The sequence below is a fragment of the Mus pahari genome, chromosome 2 (assembly GCF_900095145.1).
Source record: "Mus pahari chromosome 2, PAHARI_EIJ_v1.1, whole genome shotgun sequence".
Taxonomy (NCBI): Eukaryota; Metazoa; Chordata; class Mammalia; order Rodentia; family Muridae; genus Mus; species Mus pahari.
This window is the reverse complement of record NC_034591.1, coordinates 878,043-892,094: the sequence shown is the minus strand read 5'-3', so window position 1 is coordinate 892,094 and position 14,052 is coordinate 878,043. Positions and strand designations below refer to the sequence as shown.

At 44.3% G+C, this 14,052-nt stretch overlaps 1 protein-coding gene across 5 annotated transcripts in view; it reads right to left on the bottom strand.

Moving 5' to 3' along the window:
• The window catches only part of Akap9 (A-kinase anchoring protein 9), a 146,899-nt gene that overhangs the window by 8,150 nt on the left and 124,697 nt on the right, over positions 1-14,052 (bottom strand). For all 5 annotated transcript variants that reach the window (XM_029535100.1, XM_029535101.1, XM_029535104.1 and 2 more), the window contains 9 exons: positions 12,623-12,767; positions 11,134-11,353; positions 10,331-10,481; positions 6,935-7,603; positions 6,284-6,489; positions 5,733-5,838; positions 4,043-4,225; positions 3,002-3,202; positions 1,447-1,679 (listed from right to left, as the gene is read on the bottom strand). In XM_029535100.1, the coding sequence (XP_029390960.1) occupies positions 1,447-1,679; positions 3,002-3,202; positions 4,043-4,225; positions 5,733-5,838; positions 6,284-6,489; positions 6,935-7,603; positions 10,331-10,481; positions 11,134-11,353; positions 12,623-12,767 (2,114 nt within the window). The remainder of the gene's footprint in view (positions 1-1,446; positions 1,680-3,001; positions 3,203-4,042; positions 4,226-5,732; positions 5,839-6,283; positions 6,490-6,934; positions 7,604-10,330; positions 10,482-11,133; positions 11,354-12,622; positions 12,768-14,052) is intronic.

The window sequence follows — 14,052 nt, the reverse complement described above, 5'->3', positions numbered from 1 at the left end:
ATACCACGCGCCTATAACAGGGCAAAGTGAAAGGGATGGACCAGGAATGCTGGGAAACTCTTACTTCCAGCACTCGGTAGGCAGAGATGGACAGATGGCCAGCCTGGCCTATATAATTCCAGGACAGTCAGAGTGACATGAGACCCCATCTCAAACCATGCCCTTAAAGGAGGGAGGTTAAGGGCTTGATAGCAGCTTTTCTCCTTCAGGGAGCCTTCTGAACTTCTCAGCAATACAGGCTGACTCCTGTCACCTCTGAAGCCCATTCCATGTCTCTCCCAGGAGAAGGGTGCTGAATATTAATGTACCCACCGGGCTTGCCCTGCTCGACCCTGTACGAGGTGATAAAGGACCTGTGTGAGGACCAGAAGAGGCAGGCAGGGCAGAGGCCAGCAGTAAGATAAACCCCCCGGCTCCAGTGCAGAGCTGTCCTGACTGACGAAGGTTCATCTCCTGCCCGGCTGCCATGGCCTCCCTCAGCTTTCCCCTCTTCCCGCCTCATCTGTGAACTGAATTCTTTGACAGTAGTCTCTGAACAGCCTCCAAGTTTTAACTTAGTTTTCTTTGGAAAATATGGCACAGGTTTTTAACTGGAAGCCGTTAAGGCATTACCAAGTAGGGGCTGGAGGGGGCGGGGGCACAGATGTGAAAAGCAGCGGCTGCTCTTGCGGATGAGCCTTGTCTGCTTCTCAGTACCCACGTGGTACCCAGGGGATCTGACATCCTCTTCTGGCCTCCGCAGGCTCCAGGCACACATGTGGTACACAGACATGTACACGGGCATGACAGCAGTCCACACAAAGGAAAAGTTAAAAAAAAGAAAAAGGAAAAGAGGAGAAGAAACTGCCCCGCTCTGAAGAAGTACCAGATGTTACCCAACTAGCACAACTTTTTAAAAACCAAAATTTCTTTGAGACTCTAGTTGTGTAGAGACAAAGAGGATGAAGAAGCACAACCCAAGCAGGCCAGGCATAGGGGACAGCTGGGTCTTCACTCTGCAGCCAGCAGCAGCACCAATGCCAAGTGCCCAGCCTGGACTACTGCTAGGGAAGAGAAGGGAGCACTGAGGGTCCAATACCTGCCCGGGCAGACTTACACCAGGGCATTCTGCAGCTGGGCGCTGTGGAGTATCTTATTTTAACACTGAAGAAAATAAACATATATACCAGTCTTAGTAATTTTTCCAAAATATCCTTTCCCTGTATAATCTATGTGTGCAAGCTAAGGTTATTTGGATTTTTTTTTGGAAGGACAACGTGGACTGGGCTGGCATGAGCAGCTACTTAGCCCTGGAAAGTCATTGTCTAGGGTCTACATAGACAGAGATCCTGCTGCCAGGGTGGAAGACCTGGAGAGAAGGAAGTAGTGCACAGTTCTCAAGTGTCTACCTCACATGCATCTTCCTAGCGAGCGGGCTTATGGCCAAAATGAGTTTTAAGACTTTACCTTGAAATTGCGATGGACACTCTGACAGCGGAGCGAAACCTGGTGAATCCCTTCGGGTGGTTGGTGATTGTCTTGGGATCTTTCAAGGCTAGGTGTCCCCCCATTCGGGCAAGAACCCCCAGGGTGGCGTCTTCACACTCCTGGAATCCCCCCAGTAGCAGCAGCAGGTATTTTTTCTGATAAATGAGAGCTTTCCGAAAACTTGAAGCTCTCAAGTATTTATTATAAATTTTCTATAGTTAATGAAGAAAAGAACAAAGACATCAGTGAGAAGTCGCTGAGTTGTTCTACAGAGGAAGTCTACCTAGAGGAAAAGAGAAAGTCCTAGGCCACACGCCAGGCTGCTGTCTTTAACAGCCCAGCTGACAGGGAGAGACACAGTCTTTGAAGTGTAACTTCTAGTCGGAGTTGCATTTGCACTGATTTAGGGGTTAGCCCTTTAATCACATTTATTGCAAATGTTTTTGTCATCGTGTATGTTTTAAAAATCTTGACTTCAGGGTTGAAGAAATGTCTCAGTGGTTAAGAGCACTGACTGCTCTTCCAGAGGTCCTGAGTTCAATTCCCAGCAACCACATGGTGGCTCACAACCATCTGTAATGAGATATGATGCCCTCTTGTGGTGTGTCTGAAGAAAGCAACAGTGTACTCATATAAATAAAATAAATAAATCTTTAAAAAAATATGTTGACTTCATTTTTTAAAAATTAGTCACTCATCCATTTAACTTGTTAAATAAGTTTTTCTCTGTCCACCCCATAGTTGTGTGTCTGTCCCTCTGTGTCCACCCCATAGTTGTGTCTGTCCCTCTGTATCCATCCCATAGTTGTCTGTCTGTCCATCTGTGTCCATCCCATAGTTGTCTGTTTGTCCCTCTGTGTTCATCCCGTAGTTGTCTGTCTTTCTGTGTCCACCCCATAGTTGTCTGTCTGTCCCTTTGTGTCCACCCATAGTTGTCTGTCTGTCCCTTTGTGTCCACCCCATAGTTGTCTGTCCCTNTGTCTGTCCCTTTGTGTCCACCCATAGTTGTCTGTCTGTCCCTTTGTGTCCACCCCATAGTTGTCTGTCCCTCTGTGTCCACCCCATAGTTGTCTATCTGTCCCTCTGCCCACCCCATAGTTGTCTGTCCCTGTGTCCACCCCACAGTTGGACTGAATGCTCCCAGGCCTTGTCTGCCTCTCCACTGTGGACTTAAGCTAACTGATCAAGGAAGCTTTACAGCATCCATCCTCAACATTACACAGGGCAAGATGCCCTCGCACAGGGTGCAATGTCTGCCATGGACAGTCGTGCTCTGCTTAGGGAACCGAAAGAGAAGACTTCTGGTTGTCTGTTAGGAGATGAGACTCCGGGATGAGGGCCACACTGCTGACAACAAGACAAGCAGAATTGAATGGGTTCCAGTTCTGTGAATGCCTCTCTACAGGCAGATACTGTAACTGTGCCAGAATGAAAAGATGCCCAGGGACACAGCCTGAGCAAGCACCTACAGTTCTGTGGTCTGTTCAGTTAGGGTCAGCAAGAGGGATCCATGAGCATGCAAGATGCTGCCTACCTGCAGGGCAGCATGCTCAGAGTCAGGGCTCAGATTCCGAAGCAAGGCGTCGTTTCGTAGTTCAGCTTTTAGCTTATACACTTTTGCTTCTGCCCTCTTCAAGGCTTTCTGAAGAGACAGCTTTTCTCTGTTCCAGACTTCCTTTTCTGAAGCAATTATGGCTTCAATGTCAGCTGGATCAATAAATGAGAACCTGGAACACTGCAGAGACACAGTCTATCAGATCATTTTCAAAAAGATGACCACGTTAAATCACAATGGACTGCTGGGCCTTGGCCTTCCGACCCCACAGGGAAGCTCACAGTTACAATCACACCGTCTGGGTCTAGGTATTCAATCTTACATATCACTGAGATGGAATGGATGTGAGAGAGTGACTCTCAGGGTAGCCACATGAATATGCTATTTACTTGTCTATATAGTTGTTTTGCCAATCTTTTTTTTTTAGCTTTAAAACAAATTTAAATCCAGAGGCTACCTTATGAGTCTGAAATATATAATTTAACAGCCCTTTTTTTTCCCCTAAAGACAGGATCTCACTGGTGAAGGAACACTAACCCTTGCTGGTCAGAGATTTGGGAATGAAGACCACATTCGCTTTGAATTCACAGGTATCTGTCTACCTTTATGCATTAGTGCTGGGATTAAAGGCATGTATCACCATGCCCAGATTAACATTATCTTTCACTTGGTCATACACATAGTAATTAGTCACTGATGAGAAAAAGAATCAGTATTTTGACCATCTCTTTCAAAATATCTGTGTTTAGGAAACACGTAGATGTTTATATCTTAGATTGATTTGACTTGGTTTTTCTCATGTAGAAGGCAGGATGTAGATGAACCATTCTGTATATATAGAACTCAGAGTATGGTGGGGAGGCAGCCCTCAGTCATAGGTATTGTTATTATTATTGTCATCTTATATAATACTTTCTACATATCCTAATAAGATGTGTACATGATATTTTTGGACTATCGTTAAAAGGTAAAATTAGAGAGAGGCCCCTAGCTTTGAGTTACTTCTAAAAGCAGACGTACACAGTCTCTGCCGGCTCCCGTGTGCCAGTAGCACCTGTTCAGCTCCTCCAGCTTTATGACAATGCTCCGTAAGGTGTTCTTTTCTTCCGTTAGTTGATTGATAAGTCTTGTTAGCTCAGTATTTTGTCTCATTAGGCTTTCAGTTAAGGAGCCACAGGAAGAACTAGGGGGTCCTAAGCTGTGCTGGAAAAACAATGGCACAAGGTTATACAGACAGACAGACAGACAGACAGGCAGGCAGGCAGACAGACAGACAGGCGCACACGCACACACACACACAACTCCTATAAACGCTAGCAGGTGCTGACAGGGACTCCATGAGCTGGTGCTTGGTAATAGTGAGAATGTGCCAAGAAAGCAAACATCTGGGGAGGGCACAGGAAGCAGGAGACACACACACAGCAAGACAGAGGGACAGAGGCACAGGCAAGAGTGTGCTGCTTTGAAGGACCTAGCAGCACTTTGTCAGACTAAATGTTGCTGCATGCTATGTCAGGCCTAAGCACGGCAACAGAGAGCCGAGGTGACTTTAGGAGGTGCCAGCACAAACCAAGCTGACATGTTTACAAACATTCCTCTGGACGCAGAGCAGCCTAGGGAAAGATACAGTTCCATTAGAAAGTTCTAACGGTTTACACAGGAAACACTGAGGCAGGGACAGAGAGTTAATCGCATATGAATGGACATTTACATGGCTTCTGTCTGCTTATGCATACAGGGAAGGGGGAAGGAACAAGGTCTGTGGTGACTCCCAGCTTTCCAAACTGAGTGATAGCAGAAACAGAAAGGGGAAGGAGGGAAGGAGGGGAAGGGAAGACAACGTTCAGTTTGAAGGTGTGTGAGGCTCCTAAGGGGTCACTACTGGAGAGTGTCCCCAGTAACTCATTGGACACACTCCTGCACAGGTCACAGCGCTACAGCAGAACAGCTGCAGCACACAGCAACTGCCCAAGGGCAAGACTCTGCTCACTCTGCTACCGGAATCCCAGGACCTCGAGCAGTACAGCAAGTGCTCACCAAGGCCAGGAGAGTCACGCCATGGGAAATGGGAGGTTTCACACTTGTAGTTAAGAGAAAAGCAAGACTACAGAAGCAAGAGAGAGGACAGACAGGACTGGATGACAGAAGATTAAGTGAGAGCAGAAACAGAAGGCAAGGAAAACAGGATTTAAAAAAGCAAAGTACAGCTGGGCTTGGTGGGGCAAGCTTTTAATCCCAAGGCTCAGGAGGCAACCTGAACTCTGTGAGCTTGGAGGCAGCTTGGTCTATACAGCCAGTTCTAGGACAGCCAGGGCCACACAGAGAGACCCTGTCTCAAACAGCCAAAAAGTTAAAAAAGTAAAAAAAAAGTGTGAATGTACAGAGCCACAGAGAGGGAGTGAAAAGTTCTGCAGAGCAGTCACCTGTGAAGAAAGGCGCCAGCAGGATTCTAAGCTCATGGGAGGTAGGACAGGGAAGCCAGGTCACGCTCTTAAGAAGCCTTGACTGTGTAAGAGACTAATTATATAGCGACAATAATGAATGTGAATCCCCCACAACTCTCAATACCTCTTGGTGGGGGTGGGGAGAAGCACTGTATTTCAAATAAAAAAACGAAATCAAAACCTCTTACAAAATAGTCTGGTAATTTTCAAGCAATTCATAATGTATTTGATCTTTGTTCTCATTACAAGGAACATTTAAGTCTTACCTCATCACCTGGCTGGCCAGTTAGTTTCTGTAGTTGCAAAATAATTCCATCAATATTCTCCTGAATCCAAATAAATGCATCATCACTTGCTGTTTCAAATTGTAGCCTTTAAGGAAAAGATAAAAGGTGAAAGCAGACCTCCCGAGCACACTTCTTGCACACACTTAGGCTTGGGGCTGCTCTGTCTCACTAACACACACTAGCAGCTGGAGGTCCTCTGACACTTGACTTTGCTGGTTCAAGGTGTTAGCTGTTTTCAGATGGGTGATTTCTGCTACAGAACACCATCTAATGTAGACGCATGTTATCTCTAAAGCATCTCTTCTTTGGTATGCATGCACGTGGTGCTATATGCTTTTACTCCTAGGAAGCAGAGGTGGACAGATTTCTCTGCATGTTTGAGGCCAGTCTGGTCTACAGATTAAACTCTAGGCTACCCAGGGCTACATAGTAATACCTTGTCTCAACAAAACATAACAAAACCAAAACCCAACGTCCCTCTAGGCTGATCTGTCAAGTGTGTCATGTGTACCCCACAGGAGAAGCCTAACCTGCTGCAGGCTTTCTGGGCTACATGCTGAAGTTTTGAAGCCACATGCTGGAGTGTCTGTCTGATCATTTCCAAGTCATGAGTATGGTCAAGTTCTCCTCCGTTTATTTCAATCAGCTTTGTAAAGTTCCTGTCTTTGGCCTCTCCCATTTTCTGTTGAAGAACCCAATTTCTAGTCCGATCGTCAGTGAAGTTCCACGTGGCTGGCTGACAATTTCAGAGAGAGAAAGAAAAGACTCCCAAATGAGCAGCAGTTCATTTTCTTTCCCTAGGGAACAAACCACCCACACTCTAGATAAAGTTCTATAGACACAATTTTGGGATGACTTGAACATAACTATTTAAGTAACTCAATAATAGCATTTGAAGTTTACAAATACTTTAAAACATTAAGAGTATGTAAAAATATTAAAATTACTCATAACTATAAAAAAACCTTATCATTGTGTGTGCGCATAAATATGTGAGTTTAGCAATGCCACAGGGCGGATTTGGATGTCACACCCAGCTTTGTGGAACTGGCTCTCTCCTTAACATGAACTCAGGCCTGCAGATCTAGCCCACTGAGCCATAAATACTGCCTCAGAAATACTGTAAAGGAAACAAAATTTAATAGCACCTCATAAATACTGTAAAAGCAACAAAAAATGACCTCATTCAGATTCTGATCCACGAGGCCTCTGCTTCCAGGTTTCGCCTCTGGCTCCAGCTCCTGCTTTTGGAATTCCTGCATAATCCCTTGCAGGCGCTTTCCCTCCAGGTCTAGCTTGTACACCTGCTGCCTTTTCTCCTGGAGCTGGCGCTGCAGCTCTTCCACTTTGGACTGCAGCTCCTGCATTTTCTTTTGGCCCTGGGTGTTTGCCTCCTGTTCTGTCTGCAGTGTCTTCTGATGAACCTGCCTGTCCTTTTCCATCTGTTGCCTTGTTTGCAAGGAATCTAGTTTATATTTCTCAGTTTCACTTAAGAGTTCTACTATGCGGCTGTGTTTTTCCTCCAGTTGTTTCTGCAGCTCTTTAAGTAGGTCCTCAGAAGGCAAGGCTGGCGGGGGCTGCCCGCCATCATCACGGCTCTGCAGCTGGGCATACAGCTCCCGCTCCTTGTCCAGGGTGCTCTTCATTTCCTGAATCCTAACTTGCTCCGACTCCAGGAGAGCTTGAAGCCCTAAGTTGCGGCCTTGTTCTTCTGATAACTGGGCATCGTGCAACATTTTCTGTGACTCTATTTTCTGCTGAGATTCATTTAGTAGCTGCTTCTGTTGTTCCAAAAGGAGGTTTAACTGTGTATTTCTCCGTTTCTGATCCTCAAGTGAAAATTTCAGATCCTTGAAATGAAAATGTAATGTAAGATAAACACATTAATATTAAAAATACTTTCAAAGTCTATGACCATGACTTTGGTAAGAGCAATATGGAAGCGTTTGGCAACTGAAGACAAAATTGTTATCCAGTAGATGGTGGTAATTATTTAGACAGCCAAATGGCTTGCTTGTATCAAGGACATAAACACGATCTTCTCTGGCTAAATATAAAGCAGAGTACATTCTCCAAATGACAATCATATGTTCTTATGCTACCTTTTCAATATATTAATGGAATATATTTTTTAAAAATTTAAGAACTTACATACAAAGGCACAAGAAACTAATGTTCCACAGTCTCATGATAAGCAAAGAAGAATCATGGCATAGGGGAGGAAGCCATCTTTAGAGAGGGCGAAAGGTCATTAAATGAACATGAAGTTAAAACACAAAGGCGCTGTTTGTGGGGTGGGAAGGAAGAGCTGGAGGGTGGCCTGGGAGCATGAGAAGGCGATGAGAGTGGGGATGAAGCAGAGCGAAGCATGATACATGGTAGTCCAACAACACTTGCTGAAGGAGAGGAGCAGGGGGGATGAAGTAGGAGGAGACAGAGGGAGAGAGTCCTGGCAGAGAACTGCAACTAGAGGGAGGAGGGGACCTCAACAGGAAAAGCTAGAAACCTAGGACAATGGAAACTCCCAGGAATCTATGAGGGTGGCACTAGCTAAGACTCCTGGCAATGGGGGATAAGGAACTTGAAATGACCATCTCCTCTAATCAGGCAAGACATCCAATAGAGGGACTGGGACACGAAACTAAACACAAAATATTCCACCCACAATTTGTCCTGACTACAAGATGTTCAGGGGTAAGGATGGAACAGAGATTTAGGGGAGGGTCAACCAATGACTGGTCCAGCTTGAGATCCATGCCATGAGAGAGAGCCTACCCCTCACACAAGTAATGATATTCTGCTGTACTAGCCCAGCATAGTTGTCATCTGAGAGACTTTGCCCAGCACCAACGGAAACAGATACAGACACCCACAGCCAAACATAACGTGGAGCTTGGGGAGTCCTGTGGAAGGGCAGGGAGAGAATGGATTGAAGGACATGACAAGAAAACCTATAAAATCAACTAACCTGGGTCCACAGGGGCTCACAGAGACTGAACTGCCACACAGAGAACACACATGGCACTGGCTTAGCACCCCTACACATATGTAACACACATGCAGCTTGGTTCTCATGCAGGCCTCCTAGCAGGAGCAGGGGCCGTCTCTGACTATGCTGCCTGCCTTTGGATCCCTTTCCCCTAACTGCAAAGTTGCTTTGTCTAACCTCAACAGAAGAAGATGTACCTCGTTTTACTATAATTTGACATGCTAAGGATGGTTGATATCCATGGGAGGCTCCCCTTTTCTGAGGAGAAAGGGAAAGAATGGGAGAGGAAGGAGAGGAAGCTGTAGTCAGGATAGACAGTAAATAAACTAATATAAAAAGAAGAAGAACAAGAATGACACAGTTATGCAATACAATGATGAAATCTATTATCTAAAAGGTAGGGGTTGAAAAAGAAGTGAATAAACAATAGCAAGATTTGGCTGCAAAATTATGACAATTCTTGCTTCTGCAATATAGCTTCCTGGTAGGATGTAATAGGTTCTGTCTTACGTTTTCAAAGAAGAACACTGGATGGGATGTTCACAATGAGCAAACTTCGCTCTATGCATATAATCATTAAAAATGTTGCCAGGTTGGCTGGAGAGATGCTCACTGGTAAAGAATACTGACTTATTCCAGACAGCCTGGGTTCAATTCCCAGCACAACATGATAGCTCACCAATGGCTGTTAAGTCCAGTTCCAAGGCATCCAATGCCATGACCCTGCCTCCTCCATTAATGCATGTACATGGTGCACAGATACACAGCAGTGAAACACTCATATACGAAAATAAAAACAAATGGATCTTAAAAAACAAAACAAAACAAAACAAAATTAAAAAAACTGCTGGGCTTGGTGATGCCTGCCTGTAATCTCAACTACTCGGGAGGTTGAGGCAGAATTAGGAACCTAAGCAAGTTCAAGAGAACCTGTCTCAGGGGAGTACAGGAAAAAGTGAGCTGCAGGTATACTCGGGCGGCACAGGGCCTGCCTAGCATACGAGATGTGCTGAGTTTAACCCAGAACTCCGTGAAAGCAAGGTAAGTTATAGATGGTCAAGACTGACTACTGGAGAAACCTAGCACGTCTGTGTTTCCATGATAATCTGTGGCTGTAGGCATTGTGTGTGTGTGTGGGGGGGGGGATGGACGTGAGGGGGTGGAAAGGCAAAAGAGGACAGGAATAAACCGTACAGAGAACAGGTCAAATCCAGATAGAGTGAACCTCAGATTTTACAAGTACCCTAACACACAGGGTATTAATCAAAAGAGCAGGGAAGGAGGAGCGTCTGTCTACCCCAGGGACTGCAGCAAAGACAAACAGCACGCCTCTGGAAGCCTCGCAGGCTCACAAGCCAGCACAGAGAACAGAAAGGCAGAGAGAAGAGCTGTGCACTGCAAAGCCAGCAGCTGCTGAGCGAAGGGACTTACAAGTCCTGATGCTGTGGCAGGAATAATTTTAGGGAAGGAAACACAACATGGACTCTTCCTTCTACTATGGCCTAGATAATTTTCTAACAGTACTCAACAGAGGAGAGCTAGCAGTGCACACATTTTAAAGGAGAGCAGGCTCACATAGGGACGATACCTCAAGTTCTTCTTTTTCCCATTCCTCGTGGTGTCCTGACTTGGCCTTTTCTTTTTCCAAAGCCCACTGCAGCTCTAGTGAATTCTTCTGTTCTCTTGCTAATGTATCACTAAGGAAATGAATTTCATCGGTCTTCTCTTTTACTTCTGACCTATATGGGGAAAGACATGAACATGACATTATCTTGATGAACTATGTTGTCATAAAGAGGAACTTGTTCTCCAATACAGAGGTATATTATAAACTAGCTATGGTATATCAAATCAAGGCTTCTAGACTGGTCCACTTCAGATGAACTACTATCTCTAATAGTATAATTTTATTGCCAGAAAGATAATACTAATTAACTTTTTTTTGTCTTTTACTGCACATAGAAATCATGTGAATTTGTGTGTGTGAAATCAATGTCCAAAATAAAAGTGTGTATACTTGCAGCATGCCTCTGGCAAGCAGAATACATCAGCATGCACACCAGTGGTATATCCTTTTCTTATGCATTCTTGATTCCCATACTTGGCAAATACTAGTCAACTAAAACCCAAGATTAAGCATCACTTAAAGCTAGTCTGTGGTAAGATAGAGTCCAAAACTATATCTAATAACTGTTGACTGGAACAGAAGTCATAGCACAGGGTAGTCATAACAGCGGGTCAGTCAAAACAATCCCATTTTAAAGGTGGAAACACCAGGAGGTTTCCTTCTGCAGCCATTATGCTATTTAAGTTCCATGTACTATCTGCATAATGACATGACACACCGGTACAATTCCTCCACTGTCCCTTAAACTAAAGCAGTCAGCACACCTGAATGCTTCTAATTCCTTTAAGCGCTTATGCTGGGCCTTGAGCGTTGTTCCCAATTCCAGTTTTGCCTGTGCAAGTTCACTTTTCAGTTCCGCAACCACCATCTTTTCCGAACTCAGCTGTTCCTGCAGCTCGGCTGCTCTGTCTCTCAGACTGCTGAGTTCCAGTTGCATTTCCAGGACGTGCGACTGCTTCTGCTGCATATTGCAGTCCAGGAGTTCTATAAAGAAGCCAGACTGGAGTTAAAAGATAGCTTGGCAAGTCACGCGTGATTAGTATTTTACTCCTAAGAACTCATTTGTAAGTCAGGTGATTACTACAAAGACATCTTCTACTGCTCCCAGCCCCCCAAACTGATAATCTATACAGTGTCGCTTTTTCTCAGAGAGGGGCAAATGCTTCAGAACTAAAAACACAATTGAGGACAAAAATGTAACAATGTATTCATGGATGCAGGACTTTAAATAAGCAACATTAGATGCTCCTAAGATATTTTAGATAGGAACATGCATATTTGTATATCCGGAAAACCAACCATTCATCGGGAAAATTCCCTGTGATTTCTGATAGCCACACTCCAGATTTACAGGAGTTACCCATGGGACAATGACTCCAATTATTAGTACTTTCTTTTAGAGAAGAAGGTTTTACTGGCAAGCCTGCACAGACTAGTCTGAAATTCTCAGCAACCCTCCTGCTTCCCTGCCCTATATCCTGGGACCACAGACGTGAGTCACCACACCCAGCCCTGATTCAGCTTTTCGATTACAAAAGAGAACCTATGTGGCGACTTCAAACTTTTGCTGAAACCCAATTACAAAAGATGTAGCAAGTGTCCTTAGCAGACCCCATGAACACTCCTCCTCCTAGCTCAATTAAAACATGGCCCTACTGAAAAGCAGGGAAACTCTGTAGAGGGAGTGTCTTAGCTGCGTCGACTCCAGCAGCTAACAGCAGACTCAACCAAAGGTTTACACACACAATCTGCCCACACAGTTGGGGAGAGAGCTCTCCACAGCAACAAAAGCTAATGTGGAGATATTTGCAGAAACTTGGAAGAATGTCATATGAGGTGAAGAAACAAGACACAGAATATACACATTTTATAATCTGGTATAGTGTGTATCTGGTTTGTAAGTTACTGAATCGATGTTACACATTACAATTTTGTAGACAAAAAATTAAAAATAAACAGCTACTTTTATTGTGGATTCCCTTTTATTTTAGATAGATATCTTAAGAGGACCAAAAAGACTTTTCTCAATGAAGAAAATCATCCTGATGAACTGAACCATATCAATGTAATACCTGTTTATTTTAAATTAAATATAGCTATTTAAAAACCACTTGGCAATTCCTAACCCTAATAGTAACAATCTTTTTCATGTTATGGGAATGAGAAGAGAAGGTGCCTGGGCAGAAAGGCTTCCAAGGGCAACAAAGCAAGCGCTCTCAGCTATGGGACCAAAGGAGCCTGGCGTGCACGCACCTGGGCCGCCTTTCTCAGTATCTTGTTCTCTTTCCAGAGTCATTTTTCTGCCATTAATCTGCGCATGCAGATCTTCGATTTCAGCCAGTAAACTCCTCCTATCTGCTTTCTGCAGACAGTCCATTGCTGTGTGATATTCAATGCCCTGCACAAAGGACAATGGAAACTAAGTGAAGGGAGGCAAGGAGATAGTAGAGTTAGTGGCCAGAAGCTTGAATGAGAAAGATGGAGCACACATGCTACGTTTTTTTTTTTTCATTAAATTTTTTTCACAATTTTTCTTGTCCAAAAAAATCTGTGAAGGAATGTTGCAGGCAGATGGACTTTTATTTCTAAATATTACTGTGATTTCTTAGAAGTAGGAAGGATCTTGTTTTAGTATTTTACTTGTTGTGTGTGTGTGTGTGTGTGCATGCATGTGCTCCACAGTAGGCATGTGGTAGATAGAGGACAATCCATGAGACTTGGTTCTCTCCTCCACGACAGAGGTTCCAGTGATGGAACTGAGGTCTTAGGCTTAGCAACAAGTGCCATTACTGCGGAGCCATCTCTCTGGCTCAGGAACATCCTACATAGTCACAATAGTCTTATCTAAGGCAATTAACATTATTATATTATCTAAGGTAGAGAACTTAAATTTTCACCCAGTGTCCTTTATAGGAAAATGAAAGTAGCACTAAAAAGCCTTTAGGGCCTGAAATGTGTGCAGAGCGCAGGCCAATTTGTCCTATGGTCATTTAAAACAAAACACACACTCCCAATCCTTATAACTTAAGCCAAAGCTCTGGTACCCTCCAATGAGAATGTCCTACACAAGTAGAAGCAGCGCACTGGTAAAAGAAGGAAGCTGAAAGTGTTGCCTGAACTACAGGCTTATTTAAATGTGATTCATTTGCATATGCATGGTGCTTTCTGGGTATCTAGCAGTATAAAACTTCACCACCTATACTGAGGTCCACTTCCTGTGCCATTGTGAGAACTACTGCAGTCTTCTGCCCTCTCAGCTTCTTCCCAGCCTTAGCTCCTGGATGAACTCACTTGTTCCTGAACACTATAACTTTATCATTTTAAGAAATGACCCCATTAAAAACTGGGGTACAGAGCTGAACAAAGAATTCTCAACTGAGGAGTACCAAAGGGCTGAGAAGCACTTGAAAAAATGTTCAACATCCTTAATCATCAGGGAAATGCAAATCAAAACAACCCTGAGATTCTACCTCACACCAGTCAGANTGGCTAGGATCAAAAATTCAGGTGACAGCAGATGCTGGTGAGGATGTGGACAAAGAGGAACACGCCTCCATTGCTGGTGGGATTGTAAGCTTGTACAACTACTCTGGAAATCAGTCTGGCGGTTCCTCAGAAAATTGGACATAGTACTACCGGAGGACCCAACAATAACGCTTCTAGGTATATACCCAGAAGATCTT